At 45.1% G+C, this 25,212-nt stretch overlaps 1 protein-coding gene across 1 annotated transcript in view; it reads right to left on the reverse strand.

Moving 5' to 3' along the window:
• Nucleotides 1–16,635: 16,635 nt before the first annotated feature.
• TRPC6 (transient receptor potential cation channel subfamily C member 6) overlaps nucleotides 16,636–25,212 on the reverse strand; it is a 251,147-nt gene continuing 242,570 nt past the window's right edge. Inside the window, exons 10-12 of the mRNA XM_077298478.1 lie at nucleotides 21,446–21,529; nucleotides 21,063–21,138; nucleotides 16,636–16,905 (exon numbers count right to left, since the gene is read on the reverse strand). Coding sequence (XP_077154593.1) covers nucleotides 16,766–16,905; nucleotides 21,063–21,138; nucleotides 21,446–21,529 — 300 coding nt within the window. The 3' untranslated portion in view covers nucleotides 16,636–16,765. The remainder of the gene's footprint in view (nucleotides 16,906–21,062; nucleotides 21,139–21,445; nucleotides 21,530–25,212) is intronic.

Raw genomic sequence — 25,212 nt, forward strand, 5'->3', positions numbered from 1 at the left:
ACAGTATGGTGATTGGGAGGATTGGTGCAGACACAGAATGGGGAGGATGAATGCAAATGCAGTGAAGGGGGTAATGTATGTGGACACAGTATAGGTAACAAGTGGGGGAATGGGCGCAGACACAGTATAGTGAATGGGGAAGGGGTGCAGACACAGTATTAGTAATGAGGGGAAAAATGTATGCGGATGCAGTATGGGGAGCAAGGGTGATGGGGTGTGCAGACACAGTATGGGCAGTCGGGGATGTGTGAGGAGGCAGTATGGCGAGTGAAGGGGTAAATATATGAGGAGATAGTATGGTTAGCAGGGGGATGTGAGAGGAGACAGTATGAGGAGGGTGGGGGGAAATATGTGAGGAGACTAGTATTGATGGGAATAGTGTGAGGAGAAAGTATAGGGAATTTAGTGAGGAGAAAATTATTCAGGGGCACAGCATAGGGCAGATATTTTTATTCAGGAGCAGGAAAATGACACTGCTATTTTTAAGGGCATCGTCTGGGGATGTGCTGCACAAGACCGGATAAGATAGAAGTCAACAGAGACGAGATGTGGATAAGAAAAGTCATCATAGAGCCTGGACAAGATGAAAAGAAAGAGAATGACTCCAATCAGAGACAACGTCATCTATAAAGTACCTTGATGTAAATGATTTTTGTGATACTGACTAATTGTCATGCTTTTATTTATGTCAGTTCATTAAAGGGGTTGTCAAAGTTTGTAAGTCTGCAGTCATGACTAGAGATGAGCAAATGTAGCGCCCCCACTGCCGCAGGGCCGAGGGGTACCCGGTACCGGGCCTCTGAGTCTCTGCTCTGGGGTTGTCACGGTGGCTAGGCCCGGTCCGTGACCCTGCTGAGGGGCGCCCAATGAAAGGTGTGGGTGGTGATGCTGTATTGATGCGGGTCGCAGTAAATAACGAGGACACCAGGTTGCAGTCTCTTTACCTCTTTAATGAAGGCCCCAGGATCCTCAGTCCGGAATACGGTTAACCGGGCTGCGCAAGTCCGGCCGGTCCGATGGCACCTCCAGAGTTCCCTTTGCAGGTGGAAATCTGTGCCTACCTTCTAGCGCTTGTGTGTTGTGGTCGTCCCCTGCTGTGCTTACGGGATAGTCCCCACAACTGTTGTGTCTGTTTCTGAAGTTCCCTCACAACTCGATTATGATGTTCTGCTTCGTCCCCCAGATCATATGGATAGGACGCACCCGTATGACGGGTAGGCTCGGTGCTCTCCCAGGACTCTAGTGTGGCCCCTCTCCAATTGTTGCCCCCTATGTCTTCTTAGGTGAATTGAGTGAGACAGCCCGCCTATAACTGACTGTCCTGCCGTAGGTTTGAAGTTAGGCCTGGAGCTCTATACTTCCTCAGCGTTCCGGCCACCGGCTGCGCGCCTCAGTAGGATGTTGCCTCGTCTTGCAGCACGACTCCTACTGGTATTTCTCCTTGTTGCATTGATCTCGTTTCTCATTCAGCACAATAAACCTCGCTTCTTGTAAAGACCCCGGCCTGGGTGTCCCTCGATGAGGTGCGCCTCCACATCCCGCCGGTTCACGAATACCTCCAACGTAAGACCGGGCTCTTTGATAAAGCCCCAACCTCCCTGCAGCTGGAAGGTGCTGATGACTCCACAGCGTTGCGGGCCCCGATCCTCCTCAGCAGCTTGCCTGACCCGGGCTTTAGCCTGAAGGTCCTTTTCCCGCTCTGCCTGACGCCGTAGCTTTTTCTTGCGGGCCCACTCCTCCTCCTGCTGGCGCAGCTGCTGGCGATATTCCCTCTGACGGATGACCTCGATACTCTCCCCCTTCTCCTGGACGTCCCCTGGGAACCCAATCAGATCGGTGGTGGCCGCACGGGTCCACTTGAAGGTCACCCATTCTCACTGGAAATTTACGGGCTGCTTGGTGGGTTGCAGGGGGTTGTCGGCCGTCTGCAGGGTTTCCCAGGGCCTCTCGCATTCAATGCGACTACACACCCGTCCGGGTGGTCGTGGGGGAGGTGAGTCCACATCCACCAGCAAGGACTCTTCGGTGGCCTCGGCAGGGTCGGCGCTGTTACCTGCTTCCGGAGCATCTTCGGCGTCGGCCTCCTCTGCTGCCGGTTGCGGTACCAGTGCCTGGTGATGACGCGGTCCCTCACCAGCGATGGCCGCTCGCTGGCACAGACTCCGGAACTGCCGGCACAGCTCTTCCACCTCCGCTCCGAGGATTTCCTGGTCTGCGCAGCTTGGTAGGAACTCTCTCGGCTCCTATTGGCGGGGACCGGTACTGGTCTTCTCCCCCTCTCCTGGGTCACTTCCGCTCGCCATGCTGCCAACCAGATTCTGCCTCGTGGCATCCAGTGGTTCTTGCTCCTCCCCGTCCAGAGGGCGGCCTCTCTCTCTCTCACCATCCCACACTAGGAGGCGGACCTTTCTCATTGATGGACATATCTCCCGAACATAGTAGTATCTGTGAGGGGCTGGCTCCACCTTCGCGCCAGTCTTCCAGGCTACGCCCACGAAGATACGCCCCACTCTTCCTGCACGCCACATGGTACTACAATGGCGGCGGTTTTTGGTGGGAATTTTTTTTTTATTTTGGCGGCAGCGGCAATGCACTGTCCTTGCACTAAGTCACAGTCCAAGCACAATAAATCACAGTTCCAAGGCACACATGACCTGATTCTTCAGGCTTAAGTAGATCCTGTTCGTGACGCCAAGTTGTAGCGCCCCCACTGCCGCAGGGCCGAGGGGTACCCGGTACCGGGCCTCTGAGTCTCTGCTCTGGGGTTGTCACGGTGGCTAGGCCCGGTCCGTGACCCTGCTGAGGGGCGCCCAATGAAAGGTGTGGGTGGTGATGCTGTATTGATGCGGGTCGCAGTAAATAACGACACCAGATTGCAGTCTCTTTACCTCTTTACTGAAGGCCCCAGGATCCTCAGTCTGGAATACGGTTAACCGGGCTGCGCAAGTCCGGCCGGTCCGATGGCACCTCCAGAGTTCCCTTTGCAGGTGGAAATCTGTGCCTACCTTCTAGCGCTTGTGTGTTGTGGTCCTCCCCTGCTGTGCTTACGGGATAGTCCCCACAACTGTTGTGTCTGTTTCTGAAGTTCCCTCACAACTCGATTATGATGTTCTGCTTCGTCCCCCAGATCATATGGATAGGACGCACCCGTATGACGGGTAGGCTCGGTGCTCTCCCGGGACTCTAGTGTCGCCCCTCTCCAGTTGTTGCCCCCTATGTCTTCTTAGGTGAATTGAGTGAGACAGCCCGCCTATAACTGACTGTCCTGCCGTAGGTTTGAAGTTAGGCCTGGAGCTCTATACTTCCTCGGCGTTCCGGCCACCGGCTGCGCGCCTCAGTAGGATGTTGCCTCGTCTTGCAGCACGACTCCTACTGGTATTTCTCCTTGTTGCATTGATCTCGTTTCTCACTCAGCACAATAAACCTCGCTTCTTGTCCTTTCTTAGGGCACCGCCGCTATCTCGTGCAGGCGCGGTCCCGTAACGTTCTCTCTATTCGCTAGGCCTCTGTCAGGATCCCACCCCTGACAGTGACCCCCCTGAATCTTCCCCTGCAACACCCTCTGCCACAGGATGTTGCCTGGCTCCAACCCAGTCAGCTTCTCACTAACTTCTTATCTAACCCCCAGTTTTACCAGACTGTGAGGAGTGGCCTAATACATAGCGCCCTTAGCTCCCCCTGGAGGCCAGACTGTGAAGTGTATTGGTGTCTGTGATACCTGGTCAGGTGAACTCCTTCAGTGCCATCAGACGTACCATAGCCCCCCTTAGCGGCGGAGCATCAGTACTGCAACGACCAGGACTCTGGGGCGCTGCACAAACATGTTCAGAAAACGTCTCAAATTGAACATGCACGTTGCACATTCGGATTCGTGTTTGGATTCCTGAGCATTTTTCTCAAAATAGGCAAAATTCAGCCAAAGTTCGGAAAATGATCGGTTCTCATGGAGCCCCTGTCAGGGCCGTGGGGTACTCGGAACCAGGCCGGTTCTTAAAGGGATGCGTCACGGCAGCAGTAACCTGGTCCGTGGCCCTGGGCATCCAATAAAAGGGATGAATAGAAGTGGGAAATAAAGTTTAAAGAGTAATGTTCGTGACGCCACCTGTGGTACTCGGCAATAATGGTGTTAGCCGACGCTGTTACAGAGTCCGCTGGGGTTGATGGTAATGCACCAGAGTTGGTACAGCTCTCCACAGGTAGATCTAGACCCCAGGGCAGCTGTAGTGCTAAAGGGGATGATGGTGCTTGTGGTAGTTGTGGTAGCTGTGGTGCAAGGTGGATGGAGCAGTAAACAAATGTGAGGACACAGCGTGGTGCAGTTTCCAATGCTTTACTCGCAGCTCTTAGTTGCCCCAGCTGGGGTGCTGTGTCCTCCAGATTTGTGGCCCAGCCAGCTCTCAAGCAATTTGGGTGCACTTTCCAGAACCCTCTTTCTTATGTTCCTTTCTCTGGCCATCTTTCTGCCCTGGCACTCGCCTCTCCTGCCCTGTGCCTGCCACACAATGTCCCATGTCAGCATCCATGGATCCCTCCGGACGGTGAGTGGTAAGTTCTCATGAATCCTATACGGCTGCCTTTTCAGCAAATGTGTGCAGACGTGGCTGTGCTTCTTGCAAAAGCCACAGCCTCTGGTTAGCTAGCTGAGTTCTTAGTTTCTCCACTAGTTTGAGGGCCGGTCCCTCACTTCGATCTGGTCCCTCCACCTGACGATGGACAGTGTGGATCCGAGCCGCACGTGTGGACTTCTCACTACCCATGCTTCTAGGACCGCTTCCTTCCGTTCTTTCTGTCTTTTCACTTCTCTTCAGTTCCCTCTCTTTGGGAACTCCTTTCTGTCTCACAGGACCTGCAGACCCCCACATCTGCTCAGCTCCACTTCTCTCACAATCTCCGCCTAAACTGATGTTCCTAACAAGCTCCTCCTCTACTCTACCTACCCCACCAACTCCTTCAACACCCTTTCCTATCCAGCCTTAGATGAGACCTTCCTCTCTTAGGGTACATCCATGTGCCCTGACTGAATTGTCTAGTGTTGGATGAAAGTGTAGGGTTCTGTGAAGTGCCCCCTCCTTACCTGAGAGCGGAATACCACACCGCTGAATGAGGCGCAGTACACTGTGGCGACTGGACCCTCAGGGGCGCCACACTCACAGTAACCTCTGTGTGTTCTGCCAGCCGTGAACTACTTTAACCTTACTGACGTCACCGCTCACAGCGTGAGAACTTTGTCATACGACGAGTAGTGATGTAATTAAGGTTACCACAGGTCACAGCTGGCGGCTCACACAGAGGTTACCATGAGAACCGCCAACTGTGACCTGTGGTAACCTTAATAAGATCGCTGCTCCTCACTGCTGCCAGGTTCTCATACTCCTTTCAGTGTATATGGCAGCCGTGGTGAGCGGATGGATGTGGCAGAGTCGGGGATCATCATGGGACGACCATATTATGGACCCTTTGAATTTTTTTATGATATTGAGTGGGTAAAAGAGGGTAATTGTCTTGGAGTGCTTTTTGCAAATAAAGGACTTTTCCTTGTGTGTATTTTTTTCTTTTAACTTACGGGGTTAGTAATGGGGGTGTATGATAGATGCCTCTCCATTACTAACCCCTGGGCTTGATGTCAGCTGACATTAGAAAGCTGACATCAACCCCAAAACCATTACCCTGATTGCCAACACATCAGGACAGTCAGGAAGAGCCAAGGCCAAGCGCTAGAATTAGAGTATCTAATGGATGTGCCATTTCTTGGGCGACTGAGGGCTAGTGTTATTAGTCTAGGAAGGGAACAATATCCATGGCCCTTCCCAGACTATTAATATCAACCTGCAACTGTAGCTGTCTGCTTAGCCTTTGCTCGTTATTAAAAATTGGGGGGACCCCACACTTTTTGAGCCCTGTTTATAATAACCTGTAAATACTACGCAGACAGCTGTGAGCTGATATTAATAGTCTGGGAAGCTCCATGGATAGTGGCCCCTTCCCACAATAATGACACCAGCTTTCAGCTGTCTGCTTTCCACCAGCTGTTTATAAAAAATAAGGGGGATCCTAAGATTATTTTATTATTAAGTATTTATTAGGTTAAATAAGGCCACATGAAAGGCACTAAAAGGTGCTAGTTTATTATATGTAGGGGGCTTGTGACATAAAATATCTAAAGGACAGCTATCCTATTTATTATATTTATTTTATATCTGTATATAAGATTGCCTTCTTAGTTTGGAAACTAGCTTTAAATTAAATGGAGAATTACAGTGTGTAAAAGCTGATGTTAAAAATGCATTGCATAGGGATTGCATACGAATCTCATAGATGCTAGGAGGTGAGAAAAAAATGCACACTTGTATAGCACTCGTACAACAAATAATGCTAGGTGAGAAAAAACGCACACTCGCATGTCATGAGGAATGACATACGCCTGACACTCTCCAACTCTGGAGACATACGCCTGACACTCTCCTTCAGGCTGAGAATCTCAGCGATTTTATATATGGAATTGTGAGCGAGCTCTAATTCTCAGTATCTGTATAAGGCCGGGGTCACATTAGCATTTACCTGTAGGATAGCTGCGGAGACACCATCACGTGTTTCTCAACGCAAGCAGTGAATAGCCAGACCTTTCCCCGGGAAGGAACAACCACGGGAAGGGCAGCATCCAATAAAGGAAAACATCCAATACAGGAAAACCACCTATGCCAAACATGGTATCCATCCACAGACAGCTGTTTCGGGGTGTTTGCCCCTCATCAGTGTGGAGTAGGAATCTGGCTATTAGGAGCAGTGCCTAGTAAAAGGCTGTGAAGGAACAGATGATTGGCCTCGGGGAGACCAAAACATCCAACACCGCGGAGACACCATCACATGCATATTTCCCATAAGGGATGGGGGCAGTGTTCTGGATCACTGCGTTGAGAAACACGTGATGGTGTCTCCGCGGTGTTGGATGTTTTGGTCTCCCCGAGGCCAATCATCTGTTCCTTCACAGCCTTTTACTAGGCACTGCTCCTAATAGCCAGATTCCTACTCCACACTGATGAGGGGCAAACACCCCGAAACAGCTGTCTGTGGATGGATACCATGTTTGGCATAGGTGGTTTTCCTGTATTGGATGTTTTCCTTTATTGGATGCTGCCCTTCCCGTGGTTGTTCCTTCCCGGGGAAAGGTCTGGCTATTCACTGCTTGCGTTGAGAAACACGTGATGGTGTCTCCGCAGCTATCCTACATGCATTTGCATATTTCCCATAAGGGATGGGGGCAGTGTTCTGGATCACTGCGTTGAGAAACACGTGATGGTGTCTCCGCGGTGTTGGATGTTTTGGTCTCCCCGAGGCCAATCATCTGTTCCTTCACATTAGCATTTACCATCCGATGCGAGAGCATCAGAAGAGATATGCTAATGATGACACTCGGCTCAAACTCTGCTGCGAAAGTGAGCCGAATTTCATGCTACTGTACTCCAATCCTCTCACATGCAAGAATCTGATCACGGGTGAGATGAAGGAGAGATTCATTTCTGCATCTCCTGCTCTGGGCGTATATTGCACTGCACTCGGATAACATCAGAGTGCAGTCCAATGTTTTGCACATGTAAAGATGTGGACTATGTTGCCTGGTTGCTGTCCCTGAAGACAACAATCGCATCATCTGTCATGCGTTTCTATGCATCTAGTGTGTAATATGATATGGTGTAGTATTATTAATATGGTAATGTGAAGAATACTGGGCATGATGTGTACCAGTGTATAATATTGGTAGTAAGCAGCATAGGGAAGATATAGATTAGGACCTAGGATATAAGATAAAGTGTGATGACACAGCATTTTATCTTCATTAACCAGAGGTCTATTTTCAGTACGCCAGGAGGAATAGACTGTTATTCTATACTAGATGGTGGCCCGATTATAACGCATCTGGTATTCTAGAATATGTATGTATGTATGTATGTATATATATAGCAACCACATAGCATATAGCAGTGGCCACGTAACACAGACAGCTACGTAGTATATAGCACAGCCATGTAGTATATAGGAGCCACATAGTATATAACACAGCCACGTAGTATATAACACAGCCCACGCAGTATGTAACACTGCGCACGTAGTATATAACACTGCCCACGCAGTATATAACACTGCCCATGCAGTATATAACACAGCCCATGTAGTATATAACACAGCCCACGTGGTATATAACACTGCCCACGTAGTATATAACACTGCCCACGTAGTAGATAACACTGCCCACGTAGTATATAACACTGCCACGTAGTACATAACGCAGCTCACTTTGTATATCACACTGTGCATGTAGTATATAACACAGCCCACGTAATATATAATGCTGCCCACGCACTATATAACACAGCCCACGTAGTATGCAACACAGCCCACGTAGTATATAACACTGCCCACGTAGTATATAACACAGCCCACGTGGTATATAACACTGCCCACATAGTATATAACACTGCCACGTAGTATATAACACAGCCCACGTAATATATAGCATCCACGCAGTATATAACACAACCCACATAGTATATAACAGTGCCCACATAGTATATAACACTGCCACGTAGTACTTAAAACAGCTCACGTAGTATATAACACTGCGCATGTAGTATATAACAGCCCACTTAGTATATAACACTGCGCACGTGGTATATAACACAGCCCACGTAATATATATAGCATCCACGCAGTATATAACACAGCCCACGTAGTATATAAAATTGCCCATGCAGTATATAACACAGGCCACACAGTATATAACACTGCCCACGTAGTATATAGCAGCCTCGCAGTATATAACACAGCCCAAGTACTATATAGCACTGTCGGCACCATATCCCTGTTAAAAAAAGAATGAAAATAAAAAATAGTTATATACTCACCCTCCGGTCCCTATGCGCGCGATGCGGCCGCCAGCTTCCGTTCCCAGCGATGCATTGCGAAATTACCCAGATTACTTAGCGGTCTCGTGAGACCGCAATGCATGGCCCGGAGCATCGCGATAACCAGGAAAGGCGCCGGAAGGTGAGTATATAATGATTTTTTTTTTTTTTTTCTTATTTTTAACATTAGATCTTTTTACTATTGATACTGCATAGGCAGCATCAATAGTAAAAAGTTGGTCACACAGGGTTAATAGCAGCGTTAACGGACTGCGTTATACCGCTGCATGCTGCAGGAGGGAGTGGTCAGCCCTGGAAGCTCTGAAGTCATAGCTGCTCTTATCCCTGCAAGTCAGTTGAAGGGTGAAACTCTCTAATTTTGCACCATCTTGGGTATTTTGCTGGTACTTTTCTATGTGTTATTTTCCTGTTTTGTGGTTCAATAATAATAATAATAATTTTATTTATATAGCGCCAACATATTCCACAGCGCTTTAAATTTAAACTTTCAATAAAGTATTGCCACACTGTTTTACCCTCACCGTGTGTTGTCTGAGTAGTATTATGCCCATGGTGAAAGGAGAGCGGGCGTTCGGTGGGATGATCGATAGTATACACGGTTTAGGCTAGTTGACTAGGGCACACTCTTACCCCCATGTCTTCACATAAGCATAATACATACTGGTATAGGATAGGATACTGTGTGGGACTAGCCCACAGTTTGAGGAGGTTAGTAAGGTTAGAAAAGGGACTGACTTCTTGGACACAGTCAGATAGCAAAGTACAGTAACAAGGTCAAGTTCAAGTGCAGTGGGCTACTAGGGTCAGCATGCACCTATCGTTCAAGGCAGTGGGGCATGTATGTACATTCCGGCAATGTCAGGCGCTAAAGTCCCGGCATAGGGGCTATAGGGCACATCGTGACCTCTGGCACACAGGGGAAGATGGACGTGAAACCGTGTGAAGGGAAGAAAACAGATCCTGGGTGCACTGCGGGACTGGACAGGAAATCCTTGGGGCTGACGGAGCCAGTGAGCAGTGATAGTCCAGCTGGAACAGATGGTAGCGCTGAAGTTGTGCTTGGCTAAGGAAATAAGGGACAAGTAGTGTTGTGCCCTTCCCTACAGGTTACAATCTGCTCAACTGGAACTGTCCAGTAAACTTCTGTTTGTTAAAATGAACTTCATGTCCCCTGAATTATGTGCGGCGGCTCCTGAAGATAAAGGCCTGGGGAAAGCTGAGGCCTGCGGCCTACAAGTGAGTATAATGCACCCCCCACCGAACAGCACATTGGGACTGGGACATGATTTTCCTCTAAAGTGGCAATGTGAAGCAGCAGCTCGGTCATGACTACTGCCTGCGGTCACTTTACACACGCACCCATTGACTTGAATGGGTGCGCCCCATGTGAGATACGCTTCCAATTGCAGCATGCTGCGATTGTTTTCCCATGCCGCATTGGCATGAGAAAATGTTTGCAGATCTGGGATGCCCCATGGAATAACACTGGTCTAAGTGCTATGTGATGTGTTTTACGAACAGCACAGGGCAGTGTTATAAGCTTGTGTGAGTGAGCCCTTATTCTGTATATATACATAGCACAGTTCCACTTCACTGCACCGTATCACTCCTGATGTCCTGTATACTGGGTGTGATTCTCAGTATGTGTATAATTCTGTATATATACACTGCACAGTACTACTTCTCCTGTCCTTTCTGGGCGCAATTCTCTGTTTGTTCTCTTACCCGGTGTTATTTTGGATATTTCAGGGTGTGGGGGCTTTATGAGGTGGTCTCTGTTAATTGGCGTGGCAAATTTCTGTAAAAAGTTTTATTCGTTGGTGAATTTTGGTCCAGTTTTCCAGATAAAATGGAATAGTATATTGTCATCCCAGTATGTGCTCCAGAAGGTTGCATAAACATCAGATATGATGGGCAGCACAGTGGCTCAGTGGATAGCACTGTGGCTTTCAGTGCTGGGGTTCTAGGTTCAAATCCCACCAAGACTACATCTGCAAGGAGTTTGTATGTGTAAGAGGGTGGTACTGTTATGGACAGTAAGGAACACGCTGTCACTTTAAGAGGCTGCACCCCCTTGTCTGGCATGATGGAATGTTCTGCTTCTCCCTTGCAATAGTCGGTGTGATGAACTAGTCTGGCAGAGTGCAGGTGTGCAGCTGTAGCAGCGTGTGTGAACTGAGGCTGCTGCAGAGAGGACTTTTTGTGCTGAAAGAGAGAAGAACTGTGTCCTGACATAGCTGCAAGAGAGCCACGAAGATACAGAGGAAGGGATTTACAGTTTCCAGGAGCATCCCTAGGATCCAGAAGCAAGGAGCAGACCACGTTTCACAGAGCTGACAGAAAGCCGTGCGCACCACCATATTAGACTGCTGGGGGCCCCCCTGGGACTGGAGCTGATTCTCCAACATCACCGTGAGTCTGTTCCTGTTTGGTGCACCTGTTAGGGCCTAGTGTAGGCTTCAATAGTCAGTACACGGGAGCCGTGGGGCCTGCTTAGTAGAGGCCAGGGAGGTTATACGTAGAGTAGCATCATCACTTGTTTATTGTTTACATTTGCTGGTTAGACATATTTTGAGTCTGTAATAGTTGGAGCACCGTGCTATTTTACGGAAAAGATAACGTTTATAACTCTTGTAAATTGTCTTTTACCATTGTATACCCCTGTTTGCATCTTCCTCATTCACTTTGTTCCTTGCCTTCCAATAAATCTACCCTTTGGTGTTTGCACCTCATCTTGTGTACAGTAGTCTTCCTGCACCGTGGTGGTCCCCCGGCCATCGCTTCATATGTTCTCCCCGTGTTTGTGTGGATTTCCTCCAGTTTCCTCCCACACTCAAAAGACATACTGACAGGGAATCTAGATTGTGAGCCCCATCGGGGACAGTGATGATAATGTCTGTAAAGCGCTGTGGAATTAATGGCGCTCTATAAGTGAGTAAAATAAATAAAGAAAAAATGAGATGTATCCCTGTCTGTAAGACCCCGGGCTACGACACGACAGGTGCTCTTCCCCTCCGCTATATCTGCTCTGTGGAATCTGAGCGCCGACCCTCCATGGAAGTCACGATCCCTATACCATTCAGAATCGAGAAGAAACCAATGTCCGCAGGAGACCTTTACAGCAATACATACAGATTTGTGCTTAGTTTATTCAATAAAGCTTTAATACCTCAGTTTAAAAAAAAAAATACATCTTTTGTGTTCTGTACATTGCGCTCGTATCAGGTAAATCGCCCTACTATGTGTACTGTATAGTATTTGCATTGATAGTTATCTTATAATGATCGGCTATCATACATTATGTGGAGAATGTATATGGCTTCGTCTAGATAAGCGTCTCTAAATGGTCGTTTCATCAGTAATTCTCCTTCATGACGGATACGTCACGTTCCCTCAGTCTCTTAGATAGAAATTAATGTGGGATAATCAAGATAATTTAGATATGAGGTGTGTGATTTACCACACCAAATATATGGCCCTTGGAATGGCATGAGAGAAGATGGCACCACATGAGCTCATGGTTCGGGCCTACAAATACTAAGAGCAAACAAGGGCAGATTGGTTGCTAGGGATATTGACTATGCAATGCAGTGTTTCCATAGGAACTAGTCTGTCTCTAATAAAGCTAGGCTGTCATCGTCTGACTCCTGTATATTAATATTGGGGTTTTCCATGGCCACAATCACAAATATCTGGGCCTCATGCAGTAGAGATGTGGCTAGGCTTTCGTTCATCCTGGGCACGGCTGAGTGGCTTGGTGTTGCCCCTCTGGCCCCTAGGGTATGTAACCAACACCAGCCAAATTTACACTCATGCCATAGAACCAAACAGCCTGAGGCTCCACTAGTGAGACCCCCATCAATCATAAGAACGAGGGTCCTGTGCCCACTGTCTGAATGGAATCGTGGTAACTTTTCATTTATGGTTTATGGACCTGCTGAATATAGTGATCGTCTATCTTTTTCAGTCCCATAAACCATGATAGAGACTTAGTAGAGGTGTGTGACCCCCACTATATTCAAACAGGGCACACAGGATGCAGTGGGGGTCCCAGTATCGTCTCATGGTAAAAGTCCCATTATTTTACTATTTACTGTTATTGGAATGTCTTCCTTCACTACAAAGCCGCTGTTGAATTCGATTCAGTAGATCTGACCCGTACGTCACATGGGTGGCCATTACCACATTTATGGCTAGCCACCATTTCACCCACAGATTTTGACTATTTTGCCAAGAGTTTTAAGCTGGGAAATGTTCTTTTTTTGTTAAAAGGATTGTCTCATGAACAATATTCTGCACCTCTAAGTGAGCATGTGCGACCACCGCTCCTATAGGCACTGAATAAAGTAGAGGTCGCGCATGCTCACTACAGCTTCATTCACACAGACAACTTCTGGGCTTCCCTTTCTCGTATTGTATCATTTATTTATCATTCATCCTGTATATATGTGATTAATGTTTACAGGACAACCACTTTAATATACTACCTGTTTTTTAATATTTTATAATGTTGCTAAAAGACAGAACTGGCAATTCTGAAGACAATGAATTGAGTGGAGGTGTGCATGTGCGCCATATCTGCACTCAAAAGAGGCACTAAGGGTAAGTTCACACAGGACTTTTTTGCTGCCTATTTTTGCTGCGTTTTTTTATGCTAATTTTCAGCCGCTATAGGTGCGTTTTTGGTGCGTTTTTTGGTGCGTATTTGGTGCGTTTTTTTGGTGCGTTTTTTTTCTCTTTTTCCAGGCTAATGTCCTTGGATTTTCAGCATCAAAAAAGCAGCAAATAATGATACCTGCGTTTTTGCTGCGTTTTTTTCAACACCTATTCAAGTCAATGGGTGAAAAAACGCAGCAAAAACGCTGAAAGAAGTGACATGCTCTATGTCAAAAAAACGCAGCAAAGCACAAAATACTGATCAAACAAAAAACCAATGTGTGTGCATGAGATTTCTGAAATCTCATAGGTATTGCTGGTACTGTAAAAAGCAGCTAAAAATTAGCATTAAAAAAACGCAGCAAAAATATGCAGCAAAAATATGCAGCAAAAAAGTCCTGTGTGAACTTACCCTAAAAGTGTAACTGTCGTTTCAGGAGACCATGCAGCAGAATGTGTGTGTAGCCTGTAGCTCATCCCCTCTCCATAGAATCTTATAAGCACAAACTGTGATCTCCTATCTCAGTCATAGGAAAGTTTTTCTTCACTTAATGCAGATTTTTCCTGTGAATTGATAGTTAAAGAAGCAGATTTGTCTGATTAGATAAATGACAAAGTCATTATCGATCCCTTATTGTTCCTTGCCTTATGACTTAGGATAAAAGCCAAAACCAAAATCTAAATTTGCAGACACAGTTTTCAGGGTGTTGCCACTCGTCAGTGCAAAGCATGAGATCTGATTTTCCCTCTCCACAAGGAGAAACCTTACCCCTTAGATCTCAGTTTTAAGCCTCTCACCAAGCCAAATCAGATCTCATACTTTGCACTGAGGAAGGGCAACACCCCGAAAACCGTGTATGAAAATTTAGATTCTGGTTTGGCTTTTATCCTAAGTCATATGGCAAGACTCAATAAGGGATCGATAATAACTTGTAGGATCACAGCTTCAATTTGCTTAATTTTCTAGAGGAGAATGCATGGCTTATAAGTCTCCTCACTCTGACAGGCCAGGCCTGGCTTGTCACTCTCCACAAGGAGAAACCTGACCCCTTAGATCTTACTGATTTCTGAAATAAAAATTAAAATGACAGTTACTCTGTAAGAGCCCAGTTCCCAGGATTGGTTGGGGCCCCAGCGATTAGCAGGTTATGACTTATTCGGTGGATAACTCATAACTTGCTGTGACAACTTGCTAGGACACACACTAGGCTGGGACAACTACAGTGGGTACAGAAAGTATTCAGACTCCTTTAAATTTTTCACTCTTTGCTTCATTGCAGCCATTTGGTAAATTCAAAAAAGTAAAATTTTTTCTCATTAGTGTACACTCTGCACCCCATCTTGACTGAAAAAAAACAGAAATGTAGAAATTTTTGCAAATTTATTAAAAAACAAAAACTGAAATATCACATGGTCATAAGTATTCAGACCTTTTGTTCAGACACTCATATTTAAGTCACATACTGTCCATTTCCTTGTGATCCTCCTTGAGATGGTTCTACTCCTTCATTGGAGTAAAGCTGTGTTTAATTAAACAGATAGGACTTGATTTGGTAAGACGCACACCTGTCTATATAAGACCTCACAGCTCACAGTGCATGTCAGACCAAATGAGAATAATGAGGTCAAAGGAACTGGCCAAAGAGCTCAGAGACAGAACTATGTCTAGGCACAGATCTGGCCAAGGTTACAACAGAATTTCTGCAGTACTCAAGGTTCCTAAGAGGACAGTTGTTTCCATAATCCTTAAATGGAAGAAGTTTGGGATCACCAGAAGTCTTCCCAGACCTGGCCGTCCAGCCAAACTGAGCAGTCATGGGAGAAGAGCCTTGGTGAGAGAGGTAAAGAAGAACCCCAAGATCACTGTGGCTGAGCTCCAGAGATGCAGTAGGGAGATAGGAGAATGTTCCACAAAGTCAACTATCACTGCAGCCCTCCACCACGCGGCCTTTATGGCAGAGTGGCCCGACAGAAGCCTCTCCTCAGTGCAAGATATATGAAAGCCTGCATAGAGTTTGCTAAAAAAACACTCACAGACTATGAGAAATAAGATTCTCTGGTCTGATGAGTTGAATATAGACCTTTTTGGTGATAATTCTAAGTGGTATGTGTGGAGAAAACCAGGCACTGCTCATCACCTGCCCAATACAATCCCAACAATGAAACATGGTGGTGGCAGCATCATGCTATGGGGGTGTTTTTCAGCTGCAGGGACAGGACGACTGGTTGCCATTGAAGGAAAAATGAATGCAGCCAAGTACAGAGATATCCTGGATATATTCCAGATTGATCTGGACCTCAGACTTGGCTGAACGTTCACCTTTCAACAAGACAATGACCCTAAGCACACAGCTAAACTCTGTGACCATTCTTGACTGGCCCAGCCAGAGCCCTGACCTAAACCCAATTGAGCATCTCTGGAGAGACCTGAAAATGGCTGTCCACCAACGTTCATCATCCAACCTGACGGAGCTGGAGAGGATCTGCAAGGAAGAATGGCAGATGATCCCCAAATCCAGGTGTGAAAAACTTGTTGCATCATTCCCAAGAAGACTCATGGCTGTACTAGCTCAAAAGGTGCTTCTACTCAATACTGAGCAAAGGGGCTGAATACTTATGACCATGTGATATTTCAGCTTTTCTTTTTTAATAAATTTGCAAAAATTTTTACATTTCTTTTTTTTTCAGTCAAGATGGGGTGCAGAGTGTACATTAATGTGAAAAAAATGAACTTTTGTGAATTTACCAAATGGCTGCAATGAAACAAAGAGTTAAAAAAAATCTTAAATGGGTCTGAACACTTTCCGTACCCACTGTACTTTAGTATGATTTCATAAGTGTGAATGAGCTCCATGATTTGTCCTCCACAATTTCTAGACATGGCACAGCTGTAATCCTTCTACTTCGAATTGACCAACTAGGGGCTTCTAGACCTATGGGAACCTATTCCTGGTCCACCATGAGGACTTTGTGCAACATGCTGAATTTTCCATTTGATTGATTTGCGGAAATGAGGATTGGTCTTGTCTATCAACCTCCGAGAACAACAGAAGGGAAACTTATTACAGAATACAAAGAGGTGAGATGGGATTTATTTGCGTCGTCGAAAGATGAGGTTCAAAGGGATCAGTATGGTGAGCTAAGGCAGCGAATATGTCAGGAGCATTGCTGGGCTTCCTTTTCTTCCACTATTGTTTTTTAGGATCAATAGATAATCTTTCCCCAAGTTTATGAATGAGTTCTGCAAGGTCCTCTGTGTTGTGAGTCTTCTCTTCAAGGAGCTCATAGCGGAGACTGGATATATCTTGTTTTATTTCCTTTAGTTCACCTGTAAAGAACAATGACAATAAATGTGAATTTTGTAGATAAAAACTACAATAATTTTTATAAGATACATGTACGCTGCATTCCCTGGCTGATTGACAGGTCGTTCGCTCTGGTGCATGGCCGCTGACCCGTCAATCAGCCAGGTGAGGGCGCTGCTAGATCCTGGAAGAAGCTGTAAGTGCATCGTCACACCCCAAGGTCCAGACACGTCTATACAGAACTTCAAAACGTGATCTCTCACTGCTGGAGCACCGCTTGGGGTCATAAAGTGATCGATTGTCTTATACTTTAAAGGGCCACACTATCATATTAATGGTTTATTTTATTTTTTGGGGGGGGGGGGGTGGAATGGGTGTTAACGTTTCCGACAGGTTCCCTTTTGAGAAAGCAGTGAATTTTTATTTACATGTTTTTCATTTTTTTCTTTTTCTTCAAAGAGTCGTAACATTTTAAATTTTTCATAGCCAGATGAGGGCTTGTTTTTTTGCAGGACAAGTTGTTTTGAAATATAATATGTAATTTAGCATATAATATATGGGGAGAAAATTCCATATCGGGTGAATGGTGAAAAAAAGAAAAAAAATCACAATTCTGCCATTGATTTTTGAGTTTTATTTCCCAGCGATAATTGTGCAGTAAAGATAACCTGGCAACACGATTCTTCAGGGTAGTACGAGTTTGACGATACCAAACTTGTACAGTTTATATCTATCTATATATACAGTGGGGCAAAAAAGTATTTAGTCAGTCAGCAATAGTGCAAGTTCCACCACTTAAAAAGATGAGAGGCGTCTGTAATTTACATCATAGGTAGACCTCAACTATGGGAGACAAACTGAGAAAAAAAAATCCAGAAAATCACATTGTCTGTTTTTTTATCATTTTATTTGCATATTATGGTGGAAAATAAGTATTTGGTCAGAAACAAAATTTCAACTCAATACTTTGTAATATATCCTTTGTTGGCAATGACAGAGGTCAATCGTTTTCTGTAAGTCTTCACAAGGTTGCCACACACTGTTGTTGGTATGTTGGCCCATTCCTCCATGCAGATCTCCTCTAGAGCAGTGATGTTTTTGGCTTTTCGCTTGGCAAAACGGACTTTCAACTCCCTCCAAAGGTTTTCTATAGGGTTGAGATCTGGAGACTGGCTAGGCCACTCCAGGACCTTGAAATGCTTCTTACGAAGCCACTCCTTCGTTGCCCTGGCGGTGTGCTTTGGATCATTGTCATGTTGAAAGACCCAGCCACGTTTCATCTTCAATGCCCTTGCTGATGGAAGGAGGTTTGCACTCAAAATCTCACGATACATGGCCCCATTCATTCTTTCATGTACCCGGATCAGTCGTCCTGGCCCCTTTGCAGAGAAACAGCCCCAAAGCATGATGTTTCCACCACCATGCTTTACAGTAGGTATGGTGTTTGATGGATGCAACTCAGTATTCTTTTTCCTCCAAACACGACAAGTTGTGTTTCTACCAAACAGTTCCAGTTTGGTTTCATCAAACCATAGGACATTCTCCCAAAACTCCTCTGGATCATCCAAATGCTCTCTAGCAAACTTCAGACGGGCCCGGACATGTACTGGCTTAAGCAGTGGGACACATCTGGCAGTGCAGGATCTGAGTCCATGGTGGCGTAGTGTGTTACTTATGGTAGGCCTTGTTACATTGGTCCCAGCTCTCTGCAGTTCATTCACTAGGTCCCCCCACGTGGTTCTGGGATTTTTGCTCACCGTTCTTGTGATCATTATGACCCCACGGGGTGGGATTTTGCATGGAGCCCCAGATCGAGGGAGATTATCAGTGGTCTTGAATGTCTTCCATTTTCTAATTATTGCTCCCACTGTTGATTTCTGCACTCCAAGCTGGTTGGCTATTGCAGATTCAGTCTTCCCAGCCTGGTGCAGGGCTACAATTTTGTTTCTGGTGTCCTTTGACAGCTCTTTGGTCTTCACCATAGTGGAGTTTGGAGTCAGACTGTTTGAGGGTGTGCACAGGTGTCTTTTTATACTGATAACAAGTTTAAACAGGTGCCATTACTACAGGTAATGAGGGGAGGAAAGAGGAGACTCTTAAAGAAGAAGTTACAGGTCTGTGAGAGCCAGAAATCTTGATTGTTTGTTTCTGACCAAATACTTATTTTCCACCATAATATGCAAATAAAATGATAAAAAAACAGACAATGTGATTTTCTGGATTTTTTTTTTTCAGTTTGTCTCCCATAGTTGAGGTCTACCTATGATGTAAATTACAGACGTCTCTCATCTTTTAAAGTGGTGGAACTTGCACTATTGATGACTGACTAAATACTTTTTTGCCCCACTGTATATATATATATATATATATATATATATATATATATATATATATATATATATATATATATATATATATATATATATATATATATAAAAATAACTGAAGCTTTGTAAAAAAAAAAAAACAAACAATGATTTGATCTCTGTGGCCATTTTGCGAGTCACATAACTTTTTTTTGCGTGGTTAGTTGGTGATTTTATCAATATTATATTGGGGAACATACTAAGTTTAGATGGCTTTATATTGGATGTTTTGTGGGAAGTATGAAAAATGTTTTTCGTGCACATGACAGCTTCGGTTGGGAAACTTTGGCTGTTGCTCCGCTATCTACATGGCGCCATGTTCACATACCCTCTTTTTGTCTTTTTGATCTTTTTTCTTTAACCGTATGGGTTTAACGATTTTTATATTTTGATTCTTACGTGGGGACACCATTTTTTATCTATATATTTTTAAAAACATTTGATTTTTACTTTTCCGATTTTTTTGGTCCCCACTTACAATCAATAGATCGCTTATGATATATATTAAAATACAAGTGTTACAGTATGTAGTAAAAATCACAATCCCCTCCACAATTGGATGTGCATAAATAAAATGTTCCTGTGCGGAGATAATCTTATTAATGTGCCCCTGCTGTGTACTGTGTAATGGCTGTGTCTGACCGTACAGGGACATGGTCTGATCATACCACAGCTCCTGAGGAGAGGAGGGAAGAAAAAGAGTATACAGACATTACAGCATGAGATAGCAGCTGATTCTTTCTTTGAGGTAAAACATTGTTTAAAAACAGTCAGGGAAATGTTTTACCTCACAGGTAGACCCATTTGTGATCCCCGGCTGTGTCAGAGGCAGAGGGGAATGATGGGGGAGGGAGCGTCATCAGACACTTTCTCCTCCATTATTGCTTTCAACTGTAACGACATGCATGATGCCTATACAGTTGAATGCGGCGCACACTGGGGGGCAGCAGTGGTGGAGCAGTGGGTGACAGGAGGCAACCTGTGCTGGCTGCTAAAAAGAAATTAATATTCCCTGCTCCCCACACTTATGGACGTGGAGAGGAGTGAATATTCATTCTCTTTAGTAAATGAATATTCACTCCTCTTCACGCCCATGGGCATGGGGAGCAGTGAATATGCATTTCTCTTTAGCAGCCGGCACAGGCTTCAGCTTCAGCAGCCGACTCCTGCATCATGTCACCTGCTGCTGCTCCGCTGGCACCAGGAGGGCCACCCTGACCAGTGGGCCCCATAGCAGCTGTGTAGTGTGCCGCTATTAGCAACACGACACTGACTGGGGGCCCCTGGAGCAGCAAGGGCCCTAGGCAACTGCCAACCCTGTATGCCAGCAGATATCAATGCTGGTTCTCCGGTGGGCCAGTCCGACCCTGGTTCTCTTCTTCTCTTTCTGTTCTCCATGCTTAGTGTGGCACACACAGATGAACAATGCAAAGATTGGGTCAACTTCTCCCCTTTTCATCTGGTTCACCTGTTACTTGCCACAGGTTCGTTTGAACGAGCATCACATGCTTGAAACAAAGTTGTTTATCCACAATTGTGGAAAGGTGGCAACAATTTTGTCCCAACTATTTTTGGGCTTTTGTGTAAAATTTGGTCCAATCTTCCTTTTTTTTATCTCTTTTTTCTCAGTTTTTTTTTGTGTTGTTCCAATACACACAAAGAAAATAAACATGCGCATAACAAAACATGTACTTTTGGAATAATTTACTGGAAAAAATACTTCATTTTCTGGAACGATTTCAAGGATGCCAACACTTTAGGAATCAGGATGATATGTAATAGTCCACATCAGTTCAGACGTTTATCCAACTCACCTTCATTGACTTCATCACTCTCCTTGTCGACCTGAGCTTTGAGCACGTACCGTTTGATGAGACGCTTCATTATTTTCTAGGAAAAGGAAAGGATTTCACTACACATTGATGCAGGCCCCAATAATCTGATCTCCCCCAATTCTTTATTAAGTGCGTTCATGTATACAGTGTATTCACCATAAGTTATCCAATGACTTTTTGGAGGGTTTGTGTTAATACTCAGCAGCCAATCTGAATGAGCAGAGCTGCAGTGTAAAGCATGGGGGAGGGATATCACAGCAGCTTAGGCTTACAATGAGACTGATGGCAGACTTCAGAATACATAATGTTTACTTTGCAGCATTGACTACCATGCAACATATTCATAAGACCGTCTCAATCACCTGATATCTTGTGGGTGGATGACTTATGTTGTTTAAGTTCCCATCTTCAGAACTTCTTACACTCGAGTGTTTACTGTGACCAAGCTGCAATTCAATCAAGAACACGTCCAGGTTACTAATATTACATGGATTACATAAAAAAGGCAGAAGACATAGAACAATTGAGGCCCCATTTATCACTTGTTTTGTTTTTTTAAGTCACTTTTCTTTTTTTGTCTTGAGCTATTCGTTGACTTTTTTTGCATCAAAATCGCACACGTAGTTTATAGAATTTTAGCAAAACGAAAAATTCTCTCTTTTTTTGTCTGTAAACTTCTTCTGCAACTTCTTAGAGCAAATAGTGCATGTTCCGCTAGAATGTGGCAAGACTTGTACACACACACACAAAAAAAATGCAGGCATACGAAAAATCACTCCAGGGGGACGAGGGGGGTTGCGGGTCCCTAGCAACCAGGCAACCCCCACATGTACTTATGTTGGCTAACAGATGTAAATCATTCAGCTGCGGAGCTAAAAACTAAATCTCCGAGCACTAAAAAATATTCGGAGGACACCCGAGCGAGCGGGAAATCTCGAGTAACGAGTATATTCGCTCATCACTAATAAATACATTTACTTATTTAAAAAATGATTGAACATTTTTATCCTTGGTTCTAATCTGTAGTTGGAGAAGAGAACATTTCTGCAAACTTTGAACTGTTAGCCCAAATAATACGTTTCACCGCAAAGGATATTAATACAACCATGTTCAGTTACTTTTACAGTTCCACCACTGGGTGGCAGTCACACACCACCGCTGAGTTATGTATGTGTCGTCTATGTACTAGCCCTGACAAATGACGGACGATTATTATTAATTTGTGCAATCACTTTGCCGTGTGCATGATAATATGAATGATCATTACGGTCAGCGATATTATCAAATACACTGCTACTGAAGATAGTGGAGAGTACAATGGATTGGGGCTGAATTACAACAATAGTCATCACCAGTGATTAAGGCCTTTTCAGATCCCTAGGATAGAGTGTGTGTGTGTGTACAAATACATTTATATATATATATATATATATATATATATATATATATATATATATATATATATATATATTTGCGTGAAGGTATTAGGTATTTCTGGAGAAATGGTAGCCAGCGGGTAAGGAAAGGGTGAATCAAACACCCGACAACCCCGCCCATATGACCCAAAACTGGTCCCGCCAAATTCAGGTGACAGGTTCCCTTTAAGACTGGGTGAGGAACCACCAAATGTTACTACAATGGTCGGGTTGTAGATAAATCTTGCACTACTGTAAGGGTAAGTTCACACAGGACTTTTTTGCTGCGTTTTTGCTGCTTTTTTTATGCCAAAATTCAGCTGCTTTTTACAGTACCAGCAAAGCCTATGAGATTTCAGAAATCTCCTGCACACACATTGGTTTTTTGTGCGATCAGTATTTTGTGCTTTGCTGTGGTTTTTGGACAATAGAGCATGTCACTTCTTTCAGCGTTTTTGCTGAATTTTTTTCAGCTTTTGTCACCCGTTGACTTGAATGGGTCTTGAAAAAACGCAGCAAAAACGCCGGTATCATTATTTGCTGCTGAAAATCCAAGGACATTTGCACGGACAAATAGAAAAAAAATAAAAAAGCAACCAAAACGCAACTTAAACCTGCGTTTTTGACGCAGCTTCTTTCCTGCCAAGAAGATCAGGTTTTGTTGCAGAAAAAAAAAACAGCAAAACCGCCCTGTGTGAACTTACCCTTAGGAGGTTGACCGGACCGTGGGTACCTGCACTAGAAAGGCTGCATCCTCTGTTCCCGGGGGACAGCTTTGAGGAGGCGGACCTTCCCTTAGAGCCTGAGGGAAGCCTGGGTGGGTGGGATCTTACTGCAGACCCGGAGAGGTGGGGAAAGACAGGCAGAAAGCGCGCGCGCGCGCAGCAGCCGGGATATAAAAAGAAAAAGCGCACAAAGGACAGGAGTCTAGCGCCGGCAGAGAAGAGTGTGGGGAGCAGCGCAGAGAGCGGTGTGCAGAGTGGCGCGCAGAGCAGTGACCAGCGTGCTCTGCTTCCCCCGAGTGTACCGGTGTGACGACGGGCCATATAGAAGGAGCCCCCGTCGTCTGCAGAGCACACCTATACTGTACAGAGCAGAGCAGAGCCGTGCAGAGACGAGCCGTATACACCGAGACGAGCCGTGCAGACCGAGCAGAGCTGAGCCAGCCGTGCAGCAGCCAGAGAGAGAAGTGCCCTGCCCTGAGAGCAGCAGCAGCGTGCAAGCCAGGTACTGTCATCGCCCACCACCAACAGCGGGGTCCAAAGACTAACTGGTCCTGTGAGCCCTGGCCAACTCCGCCCCCTTCTATGATAAGCACCTCATTGTCTATAAGGGAATGGTGTGGGTGGGGTTAGCTCTCTCAGCTCTGCTGTGCTAAGTCTAAATACTCTGATTGTGCCAGAGCGGTTGCACCAAGTAAAATAAATGATACATTTTTGGATTCAGGGCCTCTTTGCCTCCATCCTGCTGCTCTCAGATGAGGTAACAAAAACCTGCTGACAGAATCCCTTTAATCACAGTAGATGCAGGCAATCAGATCCGTGAAATCAGGGCTGTGTGTCATTACAGAGAAAGTAAGATCTGACCTTCTCTGGGGGTGGGTTCTTTTTTTTTTTCTTCTGCATTACGCCCCCTGCCTATGATTGGTCAACGCCATGCAGAGGAAAAAGTACACGCCATCAAAGACGAATCGCTGCTACCAGCCACTTGAAGGTGAAGTGGCAAAACCTGGTGACAGATTCCCTTTACGTAGGGCTGTATTGTGTTTAAAGTGATGCAAAATGCAAAACCATAATCTGCAGTCCTATGTAATAACAACAGATGTCATATTCTAATATCCTCATCAACAGAGCACTAACTGAGCGCTGCTACAACTGACAAACGCCGCTGTTTTACATTTGTATATCCAACGATCAATACCGTCAGGTCACGTCAGGGGGGGATTTTTACCTCTTTAGTGCCACTTAATAGAAGCAGAATGGTGACGGATCGTCCGCACATCACTTCTATCGCTGGATTTACTGGGATTGAGCCAAATTAAATCTATTCGAGTCAATCTATGTGAGCCGTGTGAATGCAGAATGAGCCATGATGTCCCGCTCACACTATAGACTGCGCCTGCCTTGTTGAGTAATTTACCGTATTATAATTCTTGTCGTTTCACGCTCCGCTGCAGGTTTATCATAATCGTCTCTCCGGCAGCTGTCACATACAAGTCCCGCTATGTGCACAGACTGGAGACACCGCTAATAATCCCTGCCTTAAGCCGAATACCTATGTGTGCAGAGCTCTCAGCTCACATGCACAAAGCAATTTGTACATGGCTTCACATAAGCCGCTAGTAGTTAAATATTTACATGGCCGTCATTGTGCCTCGGGCTCTTTGGGTATCCACAACATTCATTTATTCATAGACTGGTTTCGTATGGCAACCAGGATTTTTCAATTACTTCCTTTAACCCCTTCACCTCAAAGCCTGTTTTCACCTTCCTGACCGGGCCAATTTTTACAATTTTTACAATTCCGACCACTGTCAGTTTATGAGGTCATAACTCTGGAATGCTTCAACGGATCCCGGTGATTCTGAGAATGCTTTCTCGTGACATGTTGTACTTTATGATAGTGGTAAAACGTCTTAGATATGACTTACGTTTATTTGCGAGAAAAAAAAAATTGGTGAAAATTTCACAATTTTCAAACTTTTAATTTTTATG

The sequence above is a fragment of the Ranitomeya variabilis genome, chromosome 3 (genome assembly GCF_051348905.1).
Source record: "Ranitomeya variabilis isolate aRanVar5 chromosome 3, aRanVar5.hap1, whole genome shotgun sequence".
NCBI classification, from domain to species: Eukaryota; Metazoa; Chordata; class Amphibia; order Anura; family Dendrobatidae; genus Ranitomeya; species Ranitomeya variabilis.